This window comes from Medicago sativa, chromosome 4 (assembly GCF_051527215.1).
Source record: "Medicago sativa cultivar Bolivia chromosome 4, Bolivia_mono, whole genome shotgun sequence".
NCBI lineage: Eukaryota > Viridiplantae > Streptophyta > Magnoliopsida > Fabales > Fabaceae > Medicago > Medicago sativa.
The window spans coordinates 29,238,279-29,258,789 of record NC_140752.1 but is presented as its reverse complement, the minus strand read 5'-3'; the positions used below and the strand labels follow the sequence as shown (position 1 = coordinate 29,258,789).

At 35.2% G+C, this 20,511-nt stretch overlaps 1 protein-coding gene, 2 long non-coding RNA genes and 1 pseudogene across 3 annotated transcripts; 1 reads left to right on the top strand and 3 right to left on the bottom strand.

The window, feature by feature from the left end:
• Positions 1-282: 282 nt before the first annotated feature.
• On the bottom strand, positions 283-6,177 carry LOC146927591 (uncharacterized). The gene is made up of 2 exons (XR_015005753.1): positions 2,253-6,177; positions 283-480 (listed from the first exon to the last, which is right to left on the bottom strand). It is a non-coding gene; the product is annotated as an uncharacterized LOC146927591 (long non-coding RNA).
• A 192-nt stretch (positions 6,178-6,369) lies between these two features.
• Positions 6,370-8,589, bottom strand: LOC146927590 (uncharacterized). The gene is made up of 2 exons (XR_015005752.1): positions 8,340-8,589; positions 6,370-6,567 (listed from the first exon to the last, which is right to left on the bottom strand). It is a non-coding gene; the product is annotated as an uncharacterized LOC146927590 (long non-coding RNA).
• Positions 8,590-9,876: 1,287 nt separating this feature from the next.
• Positions 9,877-10,898, top strand: LOC146927589 (uncharacterized). The gene is made up of 2 exons (XM_085708167.1): positions 9,877-10,358; positions 10,585-10,898. The coding sequence occupies exons 1-2, from the start codon at positions 9,892-9,894 to the stop codon at positions 10,688-10,690; spliced, it is 573 nt and encodes a 190-aa protein (XP_085564293.1). The 5' UTR covers positions 9,877-9,891; the 3' UTR covers positions 10,691-10,898.
• Positions 10,899-13,838: 2,940 nt separating this feature from the next.
• Positions 13,839-14,921, bottom strand: LOC146927588 (SKP1-like protein 1A pseudogene; annotated as a pseudogene).
• Positions 14,922-20,511: the final 5,590 nt, after the last annotated feature.

Genomic DNA, 20,511 nt, shown 5'->3' with positions numbered 1-20,511 from the left:
ATTTGTTATATCCACCAATATGCGGAAGTGCAAATTAATTACAATTTTTCTGTAGAAAAAATTTGGCTACACCTTTTTGTTTTTAATTAAAAAACAAATAATATTTTAAAAGTATTCCAAAAACTAATTAATTTTGCATCCCAAAAAAGTTATGCATGGAATTTTTTTTATATCATTGGCTAATTCCATAATATTTGTCCTCATGAACTTAGCTCAGTTGGTGTAACACCCATACCAGACGTATCTAGAAAGTCTGGCACGTGCGTTAATATTAGTACTGGATACATTAAAATATACAACAATTAAAAACTTCGAATGAATATTATTTACATCAAGATACGTTCGTATAAATCATAATACAATACAACTCAACCATACATAAAAACACATCCTTGATGTCCATAATGTCCTGCAGCTTTACTAACGAACTCTTGAAGTAATATCCATCCGGCTCCGCACATACATAATCATCCTGCTTATCTGAAACAAATAAGGATTGGGATGAGACATAATGTCTCAGTGAGTTCCCCTAAATCCTAGGCTATAGGCAACCTCAAGGGGAAACCTACGGTCACCACGTGTCTACATTACAACCTAACGGTTGATTATACGTGTGTGGGGACTTGCATACTTAGACGGTAGTGCATACTAGGGCCGTCATAGTCATATCTCACTTGTTATAGGCTTCTCACCTATACATGTCATGGCGGTCGAGGGGGAACCTAAAACCGCATTGCCAAGAATACACGCTAAGTATCGAGGCCTAAGCATAACATAATCATGACACGATTCTAAACCGGACGATTAGGGGAATCCTAAGACCGTCATCGGTATCATATTCTTTACTTGTCCTATACATATTTTGCTCTCGCCTAATAGCATCTCATGCTCTTATTGTTGTTCTTAAACATATCATACATGGGCTCGATCATGAGCATAAACATAACATAATCATCATCATAAACATAATCGTGTCTAAGTTCATTCATGGGTTAGCGTTGAACAAACAGTTATTATCTTGATTCATTTTACGGATAGTCCCGGGTGGAGTAACCCCGAAATCAATCCCATACATGACCGATGTACGTACATCGGACTCCCTCGGTGTCGTGCGGGTCCCTTGCGGCTTAAACCGTTCCCCTTAGGTCGAGAACCTCCCGTATCCCCCTGGCGTGGATAACAAGAGACACGAGCACCTACGTCTTGTTACTCAGTGACATGCGGGTCCCTTACGGCTTGAATCGTTCTCATAATGAGAACCCCTTGTATCCCCCTGATGTGGATATCAAGAGACATGTCACCTACACTTATTAGTCATGGTCTTGTCGTGCATAAGTTAAACATATACATACTTGAGTGTTTACCTCGGAACCTTAATCGAACCGATTAGTGGTAAACTCTTACTTGTTCATATTCATACCTAATCATGGTGGAGGGACTAACTAGTCAAACCACGGCTTACGTACTTGCTAAATCATACTAGCTCTTGTGCGAAGAGATTACACTTCGCGTCTTATCTTTCTAGGGATTCTTGCTAAACATACTAGTTCTCGACTAGCTAAGCCGAGGCTCTACATACATTCCCTTTCTTAGTTCATTACTACCCCATCATGCTTAAACTCTCTTGAGCCATCCTTGTAATTCATGCTAACATTGCCATGATTAATGATGCAAGGATCAATTGACGAGTTGTGCAAATTTCCAATAGTTACTAAAGACCGGACGTGCCGAAAACCCGAATTCCAAGCCGTTTATAAGTTCTTAAGATTTGATAAAACCATATTTGTTCCAGTAGAAAAACAAGTGAAAACAGTACAAGAACACACCGAAACGATCGCTACGGACCCCCACGCGACTGCCCCCAAGCACCCGAGCGCAGAACAACGCGAACGTTGTCCTGTCTAGGGCGCCTGGCGCCAGAGGGAGGGCGCCTAGCGCTGGCTCCCTGACTTGTGGACGCCTAGCGCCCTTGTTCAGGCGCAGCGCTGCGAATTCTGCGTTTTCGCGTGTTCCGGCTGCGGGTTTTCGCCATTTTCGACCCAAAACTCATCCAATTCGACCCTGTAATGCACCAAATGCATCCAACAACATATATAGACTTATTTAAACATAACTCATGGCAATTTTAACATATAATCACCTAGGACTGGCTTGGGGTACTAAAGTTCCATAAACACTAACTAACATAAATCATGATTTTAACTACAAGATTAATCAATCCCAAAGGTGGATAATCTATCTATGGAACTCACCTAGATTGTTCCTTGTGTTTGCCTCAAGCTTCAAGCTTCTCATGTTCAAACCCTAACTTTAATTCCAAGCTTCTACTCATTCCCTTTGTTGTTCTTTGCTCATGAAGCTTCTAAGATCCTTGCTTGATCACCAATTGCATGATTTTGGAAAGCTTTGATGGCCTAGAGAGGGAGAGATGGGCGGCCTTATAGAGAGAAGGAGGAGAGAATTCTCTTCTCTTAACCTAGAGAGAGAAAGAGAATTGGAAATGAAATAATTTTGGGTCCAATCCAAATAAATATCTCTTTTGCGTGAAATTACCAACATGCCCTTGCCTTAAGCGTGTTTGATTGACTCTGATACATAAGTCCATACTCAACTGATACCGCATAATATTAACTTCCCTCGTACTTAACATTTTCCATTATACTTACTTTCCATGATCTTTCGTCCTCTGATACATTTAACAGGTAAAATTTCCATTAGCTAACGAGCGGGATGTTACACTCTACCCCCCTTAAAGAAATTTCGTCCTCGAAATTTAGAGACCAACTACCAATCCTCATGACAAAAACTTACCATCTATCGTCTGAGCCAAACGCTCTCCATTCGTACATATCGGAAGGGTCCATCGCACCATATTCTCTTCTTGTTTCTTAACTCGCATGTAACTGAACAAAGCCTTCTTAATCCTAACATCACTCAAAATTAGAGTCTTCTTAGCATATCATGACTCAGAACTTACCTTGCTAGACATAAACTTATTGTCCCAGACTCGGATCTTACCCGCTTAACATAATCCATGCCTAATGGTATCTTGTCATATACATGAACACTCAGGGTTTGCCTTTTAACTGGAATCCTACCAGAGCCCAGGTTTGCCCTGCAATGTTTACTTGTATTACTCATATAAACAATTCCACATATCACTTATCTCTTCCGAGTCTTAGGAAATCTTTCGGTCTCATTGCATCTTATCACCCGTACTAAGGAATAACTCATATTGCTTGGCATGAAAAAGTGATATCGATTAGCCACGTCATCTGACAATCTAATAGCCAACGTTGCGGTTCACATGCTCTTGAAACTTGCTAGAAATTCCACTTGTACTTACATCAACATTCTTGAAACATTTCCGTGTATCCTACCTGACATTGGCTTCATACAAACCTTGTCGTTTCCATAACATGTACATACTTTCAAGTGCCGCCTCTTGTTAAATGATAACGATACGTGTTATAAAATCTTCTTTAAAGAAATCTTTCTTAAATTTTGGTATTCGGGTTCTTGGAACGAATTTATACATAACTAAAAAGATTTTTTTATCATTTCTAAAACTGATTGTATAAAGGTGCCACAGAACCACCGGACGAGTTTCGATATTTTTGGAAAAGATTTAACAATTCGCCCAAAACTTGTCCACGACAAGTTGGTCCTGAAGTTTGTACGTCGTAAGTGAGTCCACTTACAACGGACCTCATCAGTTTCAAAAATGTATAATTCCATAAGTTTAAATAAAAACATCGTTCCCAAGTTCCATAATACCAATCTTAACTTTTAAAAGTTTTAAAATCATGACTTAACATGTCTTAACAAGTATCGTTTCCACTCAACAATATTGCATACGAGAGTATGATTCTCTTTGCATCAACTCGAGAGTTGCACCTCCTTTCATGATAACATACTTAACTTCGAAGATAAATTCTTTTCTTATTCAACCGATATACATACTTGTCATACCGCTTTCATATCCATAGGAAATCCTTGGACCTCTTAACATAAACTTATTTCTCTTCTTCGAAACACTAAGCTTGATTCTTTACCTAAGTTACGGAACGAATCCTTCTGGTCCTTACATGTTTTCTATTATCATCATTCATGCATCTTGACCAATTATCATACGACAATTCTTGTCCTTTTTATCTTACCTAGATGACGACACATACTTAAACTTATACCTTAGCCAACAATGCTTGAATAAGAATTCATCCTTATCTATCACATCGAGAACTCCTTGCATGTCTTATGATGCATTTTGGTTAAACTTGTGTTTCCAACCGAACATTCTTCACGAAGATTCATACATACTAAAATTCCACGTTTCATGATTACCATTAACTTCTGTAGCGCTACTCTGATTCCCACTGGTTGGCTCAAACTAATACTCTAATCCGTTAGAGCAATTGAGACTTCAATTCATGCTTATCCCTTGATTATTTACTTCTTGAATTATTCTCAAGATCTTCCATGTTGTAACCAACATCACAACCTTACACTTGTCTTGTGAATTCAAAACTCATGATGGTTTATCTTATGCTCATAATACTTGACTCGGGGGTAAACCTTACTCTCTTGCTGGTTGCACTTACCATACATATCATATCTGAACTTATTTTTGAGTAAACTCAATTTCCATTAACAACCCATCTAGCACTTGAACATAACTTTCTTGAACATCTAATCTTTGTACCTTCGCATTCTCGCGGACTATATTTTGCTTAATCATACCAATGCTTGCTCATTAAATTTTTTTTTTTTTTTTTTTAAAGAAAACTTCGTAAACTAGCGCACAGGTCATTGACGTTGATAATTTTCTACTTTATAAATATATTGAGTTTTGGCCCCGGCTGTTACTATAAAATCATAGAACGAGTTGATAACACATATGTGTCATCAATTCTAGATTCTAATGAGTCTAGCTCGCTCTACGAGTGTCGTAGCAAACCGGTTCCTAGAAAAAATCTCGTGAATTTCCAAAATGTCAACTTCAATCACCCATACGCGTAAACTTAATGATCCAACATCATATCGAGCCCTAGCATGTCCGTTAAGCAAAACATAAGTTCGAGAGATACGCCATAATTCCACATAATCCGAAAACTTTGTGATGTCTTATAACTTGCACCAATTAAATTTCTCGCTTCCTACCTCATGCATACGCATTCACTTTATCCAGTCATATGCCGGAACTTTGTACTATTGATCTTGGCTCTTGACACATTAACCTCCAAAGCTACCTTAAACCGGATTGATTTCCGTTAATACTTGTCCATGCATTTTCTTCCTCAGAAATCTTAAGATATGATGTGCATTCGATACTTGATGTTATAGAAAGTGTTGGTTATATAAAAGATTGTGAAAACAACCCCCAATAGCTACTACTGACCCTAGAGACGAAATAACAGTTCTCGAAAAAACTGAAAAATTTGATCCAGGTTCGCTATTAGCGAAATCCTCTGGAGTAATTTCGCTATTAGCGAAATTTTCGCTATTGGCGTATTTTCTTCAACTCAGTTTTCCAAAATAAAAATTGTATTTCACATAAAAATCTTATTTCTTCAAGTATCCCAATGCATATCATTCCTTCCAAACATCTTAAAACAATTCTATAACATTTGCATGGCAAGCATTAACATCATTCGGTTCCATTCAAGGCACATTAGAAACTGATATCTTGTCATCACGTCTCTTAACGTAAAATTTCCACATAATCCTTAACTTCATCTGCTAAGAATGGCTTACTTCATTACGTTGCTACTTATGCAACTTCCAAACATACATATAGTTAACTTCATTCATATAATGCTATTCCTGAGAGCCTGTTGACTTCGTCAACATACGCCGACCTCTTACTACCTTGTAGCCTTGTTCAGACAATCTAGAATATCTTAAACCCGTTCCAACAACAACTCTTACCGAAACTTTCGGTCATGGTTAGTTACATATATCCAACTTCTTCACTTACGGGTACATGGAATATCGTTATCATCTTACCCGACATTGTCGGAACGTTTCTTCTTAACATGCCTTACATTCCCAGAGGGTTCACACTTCTACTTGATTAGTTCACCGGCCACCTTTTGGCACAATCAAGCTACTTCATCATACACTTCATTCCTCCTAGGTCCTATTCAGCTCTCAGGCATCCATTCTAATCACTGAATGTTAAATTGAGTTGATCAGGCTCATCTAACATCAACAACTAGAACATTTACCCGGAACCCAATGGTCCCACTACCTTAGTTGTAATTTAATGACCCAAGGCACGGTCTGAATCGACTTGCTCTGATACCAATTGTAACACCCATACCAGACGTATCTAGAAAGTCTGGCACGTGCGTTAATATTAGTACTGGATACATTAAAATATACAACAATTAAAAACTTCGAATGAATATTATTTACATCAAGATACGTTCGTATAAATCATAATACAATACAACTCAACCATACATAAAAACACATCCTTGATGTCCATAATGTCCTGCAGCTTTACTAACGAACTCTTGAAGTAATATCCATCCGGCTCCGCACATACATAATCATCCTGCTTATCTGAAACAAATAAGGATTGGGATGAGACATAATGTCTCAGTGAGTTCCCCTAAATCCTAGGCTATAGGCAACCTCAAGGGGAAACCTACGGTCACCGCGTGTCTACATTACAACCTAACGGTTAATTATACGTGTGTGGGGACTTGCATACTTAGACGGTAGTGCATACTAGGGCCGTCATAGTCATATCTCACTTGTTATAGGCTTCTCACCTATACATGTCATGGCGGTCGAGGGGGAACCTAAAACCGCATTGCCAAGAATACACGCTAAGTATCGAGGCCTAAGCATAACATAATCATGACACGATTCTAAACCGGATGATTAGGAGAATCCTAAGACCGTCATCGGTATCATATTCTTTACTTGTCCTATACATATTTTGCTCTCGCCTAATAGCATCTCATGCTCTTATTGTTGTTCTTAAACATATCATACATGGGCTCGATCATGAGCATAAACATAACATAATCATCATCATAAACATAATCGTGTCTAAGTTCATTCATGGGTTAGCGTTGAACAAACAGTTATTATCTTGATTCATTTTACGGATAGTCCCGGGTGGAGTAACCCCGAAATCAATCCCATACATGACCGATGTACGTACATCGGACTCCCTCGGTGTCGTGCGGGTCCCTTGCGGCTTAAACCGTTCCCCTTAGGTCGAGAACCTCCCGTATCCCCCTGGCGTGGATAACAAGAGACACGAGCACCTACGTCTTGTTACTCAGTGACATGCGGGTCCCTTACGGCTTGAATCGTTCTCATAATGAGAACCCCTTGTATCCCCCTGATGTGGATATCAAGAGACATGTCACCTACACTTATTAGTCATTGTTTTGTCGTGCATAAGTTAAACATATACATACTTGAGTGTTTACCTCGGAACCTTAATCGAACCGATTAGTGGTAAACTCTTACTTGTTCATATTCATACCTAATCATGGTGGAGGGACTAACTAGTCAAACCACGGCTTACGTACTTGCTAAATCATACTAGCTCTTGTGCGAAGAGATTACACTTCGCGTCTTATCTTTCTAGGGATTCTTGCTAAACATACTAGTTCTCGACTAGCTAAGCCGAGGCTCTACATACATTCCCTTTCTTAGTTCATTACTACCCCATCATGCTTAAACTCTCTTGAGCCATCCTTGTAATTCATGCTAACATTGCCATGATTAATGATGCAAGGATCAATTGACGAGTTGTGCAAATTTCCAATAGTTACTAAAGACCGGACGTGCCGAAAACCCGAATTCCAAGCCGTTTATAAGTTCTTAAGATTTGATAAAACCATATTTGTTCCAGTAGAAAAACAAGTGAAAACAGTACAAGAACACACCGAAACGATCGCTACGGACCCCCACGCGACTGCCCCCAAGCACCCGAGCGCAGAACAACGCGAACGTTGTCCTGTCTAGGGCGCCTGGCGCCAGAGGGAGGGCGCCTAGCGCTGGCTCCCTGACTTGTGGGCGCCTAGCGCCCTTGTTCAGGCGCAGCGCTGCGAATTCTGCGTTTTCGCGTGTTCCGGCTGCGGGTTTTCGCCATTTTCGACCCAAAACTCATCCAATTCGACCCTGTAATGCACCAAATGCATCCAACAACATATATAGACTTATTTAAACATAACTCATGGCAATTTTAACATATAATCACCTAGGACTGGCTTGGGGTACTAAAGTTCCATAAACACTAACTAACATAAATCATGATTTTAACTACAAGATTAATCAATCCCAAAGGTGGATAATCTATCTATGGAACTCACCTAGATTGTTCCTTGTGTTTGCCTCAAGCTTCAAGCTTCTCATGTTCAAACCCTAACTTTAATTCCAAGCTTCTACTCATTCCCTTTGTTGTTCTTTGCTCATGAAGCTTCTAAGATCCTTGCTTGATCACCAATTGCATGATTTTGGAAAGCTTTGATGGCCTAGAGAGGGAGAGATGGGCGGCCTTATAGAGAGAAGGAGGAGAGAATTCTCTTCTCTTAACCTAGAGAGAGAAAGAGAATTGGAAATGAAATAATTTTGGGTCCAATCCAAATAAATATCTCTTTTGCGTGAAATTACCAACATGCCCTTGCCTTAAGCGTGTTTGATTGACTCTGATACATAAGTCCATACTCAACTGATACCGCATAATATTAACTTCCCTCGTACTTAACATTTTCCATTATACTTACTTTCCATGATCTTTCGTCCTCTGATACATTTAACAGGTAAAATTTCCATTAGCTAACGAGCGGGATGTTACAGTTGGTAGGGCAAAATATATGCAAGGTTCGGCGTTCAAACCCAGACCACCACAAAAAAAAAATCCATAATATTTGTTTTGTAAGTCATTTTTTTTAAAAAACAAATAAATTGATTTTATAGTTATCCGTGAAAATTTGTTTGACTCTTGATGACCATTATCCGTAATTTTTTTAATAAATTAATTAATTTTTATAGTTATTGTTACAGTTATGATAACCATTATCCATAATTAATTTTAAAAAATAAAAAATTAAATTAAATTTTGCAAAATGACCATTATACACATAAAATTAAGAAGATTATAAGAGGACGATTATGAAATTTTGCTGTACTTCAACTTTCATATATATGTATATATATATATATATATATATATATATATATATATATATATATATAGTTATCCGTGAAAATTTGTTAGACTCTTGATGACCATTATCCGTAAACTTTTTAATAAATAAATTAATTTTTATAGTTATTGTTACAGTTATGATAACCATTATCAGTAACTAATTTAAAAAAAATAAAAAAATTAAATTGAATTTTGCATAATGACCATTATACACATAAAGAAGATTATGAGTTTTAAGGAGGCCGATTATGAAATTTTGCTGTACTTCAGCTTATATATATATAGTTATCCGTGAAAATTTGTTAGACTCTTGATGACCATTATCCGTAAATTTTTTAATAAATAAATTAACTTTTATAGTTATTGTTACAGTTATGATAACCATTATCCATAATTAATTTAAAAAAAATAAAAAAATTAAATTGAATTTTGCAAAATGACCATTATACACATAAAGAAGATTATGAGTTTTAAAGAGGACGATTATGAAATTTTGCGTACTTCAACTTTCACGTATATATATATATATATATTGTTAGTAGATCGATGAGAAAACTGAATAAACTAGGAGAAAGATTTACCCTGAGGTTTAGCTCTTTAACCGTTTTTTTTTTTTTTACTCTGTTAGGGTTTCGAGATTTTAGCTTCCTAATCCTATTGTTCGCTATTCACTCTCAATCTTTTTCTCTTAACTCACGTCCCATAAAACATCAATGAATCGTTATTGGCAGGCTGAGATTGTTTCTACTATTGAAGAGGAGGCGAAGAGGCAGGAAGGGTTGGATTTAGAAGAACAAGATGAGGATGCTTTGGCGGAGAGAAGAAGACGGATTAAGGAGAAGTTGCGTCAGAGAGATCAGGAGAAAGAAGAAGAGGAGGAGGAGTCTGAGTATGATACTGATTCTGATGAGGAGTACACTGGAGTAGCTATGGTGTTTGTTCCAAAGTCGGAGAGAGATACCATTGCTGAGTGTGAGCGTCTTGAGGAAGCAAGGAAGAGCAGAATGGAGGAGAGAAGAACTGATAATATTTTCACACGCGATTTCTCTGCACCAACTGGGGAAGATAAAATGGACAAGACAGTATTGCCCAAGGTTATTCAAGTCAAACACTTTGGTCGCAGTGGAAGAACCAAGTGGTCCCATCTGGTCAATGAGGACACTACTGATTGGAACAACCCGTAAGTTCACTTTCCCTTTGTATATCTTCAATAATAGCGGTAGATATGTTAATGCATTGCTGAATTCATTTTGTATACCATGCAATCTTACTTCAGGACCACTCTTATCTTGTCCCAGAAATTAAAAAAGGGGTTTTCTAGGATGCTAGGATGATTTTATACCTGGATTATTGATTTATTTTTTTATGCTCTAATGTTCTTTTTTTAATACTGATTTGCAATGCAGGTGGACTTACAATGATCCACTTCGAGCCAAGTATAATGAGAGAATGGCAGCAATGAACGCGCCTATAGCGAAGCGCAGAAAATTGAAGGACTGGGAATCTCGATGAATACTTGTGTTCTATTTTAACAGGAAATGAAAGCACTTCATTACTGGCTTAAGCATGCATGCTATGGATCATGGAGATTTATGCCTAGTTCATCTGTTTATTCTTTCTCACTTAATGAGTGAATCATAGGACTATGACTTCCTCCCTTGTATGTCATCACAATTACATTGTTACTGGCTGTTGATAAGGATTATATTGGGTTTTCCTATATTGATGCTACTCGTTTTTTTACAAGTCAATACTCAAATTAATAGTCGAAAGACTGTGTCTGTTATGTTCGACATTAAATGATTTTAAAAGTTTGCCATATTAATCTTCATGTTATGTAAAAATTGAATATACACATTTATACATAATATACATGAGATGATTAGAAGGGAAATAAAAATGTGATGTTTTTTTCCCTATGCAATTCAATGTCAGCAATTCAGTTTTCTGCAAATGGAAGTAAATTTGCAGAAAGGCAAAGCCAACCCATTGTATATGCCAACACGCTAGCAAGCTAACTTGGATGATTATTAAAACAAAAATCGTGGACAACAAAGTTAGAATGTTTGAATTAAACTTATTTAGAAGGTTTGCAAAGTCTAAATGTAAATATAGTTGTGACAGAATATGTTGTAAAATTTCATAAATTTCCAAATACAAAAAAAAAGTTGTTTGCATAAAAGCTTTTTCATTCAATTCAACGATAATACTTAGAACATCCTGTATTATAAGGATTTGAAGGTGGAGGAATACACCCTGCAGATTTACTATAAGCTTCACCCACCCACAACATTAACACTAAATCTTATTCCTCCACCCAGAACATTAACACTAAATCTTTCTCTTGATTTTATATTGATTCTGTAGTCTATTGAGTTACGTTTGTAATTGCAATTGTGGCTTCTTGTTGTCTGGTGCGTGTTGTTTCTATTGTTCAATATAGTGCTTGTTTCAGAACTATCTTTATTTATCCCGTTGCATCCTCTCTTATGTTGGCTTCGTGCAGGTATTCGGATTAAAGCGAGTGCTTTGGTATTGGTTCTAACTCGAGTAGACCTTGTGCTTCGGTATGAGCTGTGTTAATAATGAAACAGTTTGTGCAGTATCTTTTCATTTCTTCTTATTCGGTTTTAGATTAATGTAAGCACTACTATCTTTACAAGTACTACATTCCATATTTTCTAACATCTTATGATGAATTTAAGTTACCCCATAGTTGCTGGATTTATATCCAAAACATATTGATGACACTAGCATCTGAATTACTATTAATATTGAGGTTTATAAATCATGGGAGGAATGCTATTGATACTAGCATATCCAAAACTTATTACCTTACTACATTGGAATCTTTTTTAATTTCATTAATTATAATTATACTTGGAATGCACAAAACCATATATATCATCTACCATATCTCTGACATTTATCTCAGAATTCATAAACCGTTGATAATCTTGATTTTTTATTATTTGGTTGTATAAACTATAAAATCTGAGATCAATATACAATAGATGATGGGAGGTTGAAAGCGGTATGTGTAAAGACATAGAAAGGTGTTCGTATTCATAGAGGTTAAGCCCTATCTTCGTATGTCCTGCCTTGCTGTGGAACTGCTTCAGACAATGTATCTGCTGCTGGCAAGCGTGAGAAACTCCACACAAGATAACAGTTAAAGTGTTACAGAACTGCTATAGCAGTTATTTGACAACGCTTTATATTGCATAACCTATCACGAGACAATAAAGATTTGTCCAAATTATGCTGCGCAATTTGACAATACTTTACTTATTTCATAAAGTTGACATATCCAAATTCTAAAGCGGTATAGCTGCTATATATTTGACAATTTATTCGTTTGAGTTGCACATTCAGTTTATGTGGAGAATATAGAACCTACTGTCAATGAGTGTTATAACGAAATTTTATGGAAGATTGCAATTTGTTGTTTTACGTGGAAGCGAAAAGTTAAATAACTTAGATGCATTGTGCCAGCTTTCCTTAATCTAATTATAACCACTTGTTGCAATGATAAAAGATTTATTTATAAATACTTGAGATGCAGGAAAGATAATAAGCGAAAAGTTAAATAACTTAGATGCATTGTGCCAGCTTTCCTTAATCTAATTATAACCACTTGTTGCAATGATAAAAGATTTATTTATAAATACTTGAGATGCAGGAAAGATAATAATTTGCATTACTACCGATCAGAAGCTCTTATGTCCTGGAACTCTAAATCCACCTGAATCATATGATTATCGTGTCCTGCATAAATGTACAAAAATCTCCATATTCACCTATTGAACCATTTCAGATCCCGTTCTGACTTCTATTACGTCCGTTGGAGATTGTGGAAAATAAGTCTCTTCAATATCATGTGTTGGAGATTTAGGAATCGTAGCTATCTGTTTTGAAGTGGTAGTGCTCTTTCCAATAGGTGGTTTCCATGTCTATGGAAAGCACATAATAACACGAGTTTAAACCAGATCAAGAAATTATTTTTCAGTAATTGATAGAACTCAGCATGTGTAGGGTGGTTTTTGATTTTATGTATGCTTTAAACTTGTAAAAATCAAAATCAGTTTATTTAGTTTTGATGTTTTTCTTTTGCTATGTGACAAAAGAACAATGAAATTCTCAAAATCAAATCCTTATGTGACAAAGTCGTGGAGCACTTGCTAGAACCAACTTAATAAAATCGCCTCAGATTGAAATTCAGCATATATGCCATCACCGGTCACCACTCTAACCACAGCCAACTACTGCTCGGACAATTCCATCCACCTTCGATCGGCAATCCTACTACCACTCTCATACCACAATTTCAAATGAAAACAGAACAATGAAATGAAAAGTTATAAAAAATTGTTTCAACATTACACAAATTGTGAAGGAGCTGAAAGATACAACAAAATTAAAAGATACACAAACTGTTTAAATCTTCATATCAGAGAACGAATATTACTGATAATCTTTACAATTGAAGGTTCATATCTTTGTCAATATAAATTTATTACGCGGGATTCAAAAAAAATCTCAAAATCTGCATGAAAATATGAACCATTCAATCTCAATACGTCAAAAATCCTATTTCAAAGCGTAACATAACAACGAAGCATATATATTATATACACAAAATCAAAATTAAAAATAAGCATAAGTAAAACCCACATGACAGATTCTTAATTGATATTGTAAAATGTTAAAATATAATAATCAAGGAAACATTAATCTCATAACATAAAATCCACATGACAGATCTTTAAATTATATAAATAAAAGGCTTTAGATACTTGACTACGGATTTAATTAATCTATAATAATCATTCAAAAGCCCATTGATTTTCGCTACGAATTTTCTGCTCTTCCTCGGGACTGTAATCATTCTTAATGTTGAACATCTTACGGATCGCCTCTGGTGTCTTAGCCGCCAACATCATGTCTGCCACAGTCTTACAAGTAAGATCCAAAAGACTCTTGATATCCAAATAGTTAGCAGCCAACATAAGATCGAATAAGGTATTTTGATCAACCTGGACGAATTCAGCATCCCACTTCTTAAGCTCATCCTCTAGTGGTTTTTCATTGGATCTTGCAGACTCAACATGTTTTTTGCAATACTCGATAACCTTAGCCAAGATCTTGCCGGTTACGTTCGGAATAGGGATTCCAGTGTCGTCAGAAACATCATCGATCAAATGCTTGATCGTTTTGGATTCCATTGCCACTGCCTCTTCGATTTCAAAGGTTTCACCATCGAAACTCTTGAGGGTGATCTTCTTCACAGATGATTCAGGGAGATCTTCTTTGGTCGCCGATGATTCAGGGTGATGTTCTTTGGATGATGACATATTTTTTTTCTTCTCTTTTTCCAAACCCTAAATTTTTGTCTTTCTCTGAGTTTGAAAACAAAGTGAGGGAGCGAGTGGCGTTTTTATTGAAAAAGAATGGATGTGAGTCAGTACTATTTATAATGCAAGCAACTAGGGTCTTGCCCAACAAGTTTTGTTTTTGGAATCCACTAGAAAATAGTTGTGTTTTTACGATATTTGATTTTCAATTAAATAGATTTTTTCTTTTTTTTCCCAATGAAAATATTTTTTAAGAGATTTTTTTTACTAATTAATTTTTTTGACTTGTTTTTGGAACCCTCTAGAAAAAAGTTATATTTTTACAATATATGATTTTCTATTAAATAGATTTTATCTTTTTTTCCCAATAAAAATATTTTTTAAGAGATTTTTTTTTTCCCAATGAATTTTTATGTGCATATGAGAAAAAAAAATAATTGAAAGGGAAGAACCCACCTTTTGTTCCCCACTGATTTTTTTTTTAAATTGTGATAATTCCTCTTTCATGGCCTCTATCCAAGAATAGTCATCAATTTCTTCCTTTATGGATTTTGGTTGAATTTGTGATACCATGATCCTCTTGTTCTGACTCCATGTGTTCTTTCTCCAATTATTTGTTCTTGTGGGTGATGATCTACTATTTTCCATTATCTTTGAGGAGTTTAGGGACATCTTTATTTGGGGAACTTTGATGAGAAACATCTTCCTTGTGTGATTCATATTGAATTTCTTCTTCATCACCGATTTTTCTTCCATCTTCAAGTTCCTCAAATTTATCAAATATCATGTGCATGCTTTCTTCTACAATTCTTGTTCCTATGTTGTAGATTATGTAAGTTTTGATGTTGTAGAATATCCAAGAAATATGGACTTGTCTGATTTTGAATCAAACTTTCCTAGGTTGTCTTTGTTATTCAAGATATATCAATAACATCCAAAAATATAAAAGTAAGAAATGTTTGTCTTTCTTTCTTTACTGAGTTTGTACGGGGTTTTATTTAAAGAAAAATCTTATTGAAACTCTATTCAAGATATAGCAAGATGTATTTATGGCTTGTGCTCAAAAATATTTTTTAACATTTGATTAATTTAAAATAGTTCTTGCCATTTCTTGTAGTGTTCTAATTTTCCTTTCCACAACTCCATTTTATTGAGGTATTCTTGGAAAAGAGAAATGATGAGATATTCTATTGCCATCATCAAAGAAATGCTTGAACGACGAGTTTTCAAATTTTCCTGCATGATCACTTCTAACGGAAATGATATTGGCTTCTTTCTCGTTTTGAACTTGTTTACAAAAATATTTAAAAGCTTCAAAAGAATCATTCATTTTCAACTTGTTTACAAAATTTTGGTAAAGCTTTAAAAGAATCATTTTTATGTTTTAGAAAACCCAAGTGAATCTAGAATAATCATCATCGATTATAAAGCCATATTTTTTTTCCACTAAGACTTTTGATTGAGGTAGGTCTAAATAAATCTATGTGAAGTAGTTCAAGAGGTCTTTTTGTTGAATTAAAATCTTTTGAATGGAAAATACTTTTAACTCATTTGCCTTTGACACAGGCTTCAACTAGATTCCGGGTTTCCTCCAGAGGATTTTACTGGTGAAATTGCATTGTGGGGTTGTTTACTAAGCTTGGTGATATCAACCGAACATGCAAACCAAATTATGACAGCATGAATAAAAATACATGGTTTCATTTAGACTTAAAAATATGAACCCACATTTTCTTATGTTCGTCAATGGAATTTTACAAACTCTGACTGCAAGTAATATTTAACCTTACCTGTTTCATAAAGTCTTATTTAAATCTAGGTAAATTGTTGATAATCGGATCAAACTTTGCATATTCAAAAGGATTTGATTTGATTTTGGTGGATTGATTTGTTTTGAAAATTAAGTAATTTGATTGGGATTAATTTCCAAACATATATTTTTTTTATTTATGGGAATAAATTTTATTTTGTGAAATATGTAAAATATATTTTATACGTGAAACATATATTCCCATGGATGTGAGTCTAAAATATTATTTGTGAAAATCTCTTTTATAGAAGTGAACTATTCTATTAAAGTGTTGTAATTGTGAAATTACTTTAGACTCAATTTTGTTAATCATAGCACCAAATATTGCGTATATGAATTTATAATTATTGCATAAATTTCATGTTGCCTTGTTGTTGTTGTTTATATGCTCACTTATGAAATATCATAAAAGATAATTTTTGAGCAATTCTGAAGGCAATTAAAAACTATCCTTGTATAGTATTGATCTATTATTAGAATCATTCTTTTGCTATATTGGTTGTTGTTGATTTATGAACCAATTGAGGTGATAATATGTCAAATTGTGTGGAAATTTCGCTAAGTCGTGCTTAATGACTCTACATACAAGGAAATTGATTACACCTTTTGAGGTTAGCCATGTTTTATTTAATTTAAATTCTTTTATTGAATTTGATTAAACTTGTTCCCTTATTATATAAGGGATGGACATATCGTATTGGTGTAATATTAATTGACATGACCATTGTGTGATAGAGAATATAGTTGAATATTTTTTAAAATATTTTAAAAGTCTTGGATTGATAATCCAACTATCATTCTCTATCAAGTGGGAGAATTTTACATGTCAATTATCTTGATATGAGAAACAAATATCATTTGTTGATGACTACTCTTTGTTTATTATGGAGACTTACATTGAGGATATTATAGTCTTTTCTTAAATAATTTTGTGTCTCTTTTGTCTTTTATCCTCAATGGTGGTAAAATTCGAGTCTCATATATTTCCGCTGCGTAGGTAATTGATTTAAATCATTACTTGTTAATGAGATTATGAGTTTAGCGGTAATAGTATTAGTTGTTTTGTGGTTGCAACCTATCGGAGGGCTTCATAGCTTCTAAAAGAGAACGAAGGAAATCACTTTTCATATATTTACTGTCATAGAGTTTCATAAGAAACTCACTTTCACACTTAGCAGTGCCAAGCATTCAATTGATAGTAACAGGTCAATATTCTTTACATAATGTTTATAAATGATAAAAAGGCAGGATAAACGCGCAAATGGACGCTGAACGTGCTAATTGGTTCAATAAGTGGATATGGAAACTTTTTTGCTTTTTCTGGATCAAGAGATTCTTTAGCATAACACTATAATCATATACATCTAATGAAATACTTTGTCGGCTGAACGAGGTCTAGGTTGAACTTAAGAGGAATTAGTTCTTCACCGGTCCCTTCGTTTCAGTCTCAAAACTTACACAGTACTCTCAAGCTTCCCATGTTTTCTGCAAATGAAAACTCAGACTTTTACCCGGCATTCAAACGTCAATATCAATAAACTGATATAACATAAACTGAATGTGCAATTCAAACAGATATATTGTTCGCCTAGCATAAATAGAAGAAGCTAGATATATTGTGCAGCCTTTATAATAATTAATACTAGCATAACCAATACAAAAGCACTCCTAAACAAAAACACTGTAAATGCGGATGCAACACGATACACTGTATAGAACAACAGAAATTGCACGCACCCGACAACAAGAAACCGCGACTGCAATCACAAATGCCCACTATTACACCCGATGCCGCCTAACTCAATAGACTACATAATCAATATAATAATTATGCAGAAAAATCCAAAAAAAGCAGCTGCAACTGTGAAATGACGACCCACCTGAACATCATTGAACAAAACACGTCAATGGATCTAAGAAACACGAATTCTTTCTCTACCCACCCAGATAGGATTGCCAATAAACCTTTTTAACTTTATCCACAACTTTCGCCAGATGCTCAGCATGCCTTATATAAGAGGGTGTTGGAGGATTAATTCCAAAAGGAAGTTTCGAACATACTTCATTGCGGATCCATTCACGCAGGATGGCATTGTCGAAAAGCACATAAGTGAGCATGTTTTGAATCAAGTGAAAAGAGTGAGAGATGTTAGTGGGAAGTTCGGATGGGTTTGCATTGGGTTGAGGTTGTTCAGTTTGTGCCGTGTTTTGAGCAGCATCGGTGAAGATTGGATGAGCTCCAGTTTAGCAAAAGGATTAAAGGATCCACAACGAGAAGGAAAGCATGGTAAAGGGGAACCATAGTGGGCATCAGTAGTAAAATAGTCTTGTTGAGGAGTTCTGAGCAAATTATTAAGAAAGTCTGAACTGAACAGCGAAATGGAAGAGTTTTGATTTCCTAAGTAGCGAGATGTCATTCCTTCAAGAGTCTGCACAACATTGAGATTGAGACTTGGAAAGTTGGGATCAAAAGAGAATGTGGTATTCAAGTCAAAGGGAAATGAAAAGTTTTGGAAGTTTTAACAAATTTTGTATTCCTATATTGACTTTGAAGATGTTTCGTTCACGGTCACCTTGAGAAGTTCAGACATATTGTCATCAATTATTTTTCTTTTGACACTAGATGGTTCAGCAGGTGTGACAGTTTCCTTGACACGGGAATTTTCAGAAGTTAGGGATGACATTTTTAGTGGATTTTGCTTCATGTGGCTTATGTTTTTGGATGTTTGTGTCAAAATATTCAACATCGAGATGAATTTTGAAACGTTCGAACACTTTAGTGCGAACCATGTTGTAAGGAACAGTGTTTCTTTTGCTTTTAGAGATATAGCATAAATCATATTGTGAATCATCACATTTGGCAGATTAATTTTTTCACCTGAAGCAAAGATGATACATATGCATTATGTCACTCTCCATAATTCTTTCCATGCAACCAGAATGAGAAGCAGGGAGTATTGACACAAGCTGTGAAAAGTTTTGTACTCAGCTTTCATTTTGGATTACACGAGATTGAATTTATCAGCTGTTGAAAGAAACATTAGATTGACTATTTCGGTTCTGCACTTTGTTTCAATGATGTACTAGTTTCTTCCATGAGCATTGAATCCCTCGCTTGGAATATCACCTTTTCATATTGGAGGGCTTCATAGCTTCTAACTAGAATTTGAAATTTGTAAAATAGTTAACAAGAAATCTTTAGTTAAAGAGTAAGATAAGAGAATGAAGGAACTCACTTTTTCATATATTTTCTGTCAATGGAAGAAGCTAAGTAGAAGAAGCTAGATAACAATATGTTCCACTTCCCCTCAATGGAATTACAATCAGAAAACTCAATGAAGAAACTAAAAGTACTTTTTTTCCATTGTGCGCAAATACATTTAGGCCATGTTTGGATAAACAGCTTAATCAAGTGTTTATCATATAAATGCTTATGTATAAGATATTTCTATAATAAAAGGCTAAATAAAGTCAAATTGTTTTCATATAAGTTAAAACTTGTTGTCATAACATTTATAAGTTGATTTTATAAGTTATCTTGGCAAGCTTATGGAAATAAGCTTAAAATAACGTATGAAACATAGCAGCTAATCATCTGTGTAATCTGTCTCCGGCCATTGCTCCTACCTTAAATTAGATCATTCAAAAGTAATCATCAATTGATATAAAACGACCTAGTCTAGGAATTCATAATTAATCCTATGAGTAGCAAAAAGAAAAGGTCCTGTTTTCTTGGAATTGTTGACAAATAGTCATTCATGTTTACCGGCTTTTAGTATGAAAATGAGGAAACAAATAAAATAAAGATGTGAACTTCATGAAATTAGTATATTGTGAAATAGCGCAGCATAATTTGGACACATAACTATCATCCTATGAACGGCTATAGCAGTGCTATAAGACTTTAGTCTAGCGGTATTTTCTGTGATGCACGATTGAGAACACTACATGAAACGTCTTTAAAACCATTGGACAACAACAATAACTAACCTGCTTTTCGCGATTTGGCAGGCAAATACTGGGTTGTAGCCTAGGGTTTTCTGATAGTGCAAAGAGTTTCTCATGCTTTCCAGCAGGATATATACTCAATGTCTGAAGCAGTTTCACTGCGACACAGCAATGTTTCAAGCAACAAACCTGAGATTATTCATTTATTTTCCTTACGAAAA

What these genes read in the sequence shown, in the direction of transcription:
- LOC146927589 (XM_085708167.1), top strand. Translation starts at nt 9,892, where the DNA reads ATGAATCGTTATTGGCAGGCTGAGATTGTTTCTACTATTGAAGAGGAG. An exon ending in ACTACTGATTGGAACAACCC is followed by an intron (nt 10,359 to 10,584) that starts GTAAGTTCACTT and finishes TTTGCAATGCAG; the next exon opens with GTGGACTTACAATGATCCAC.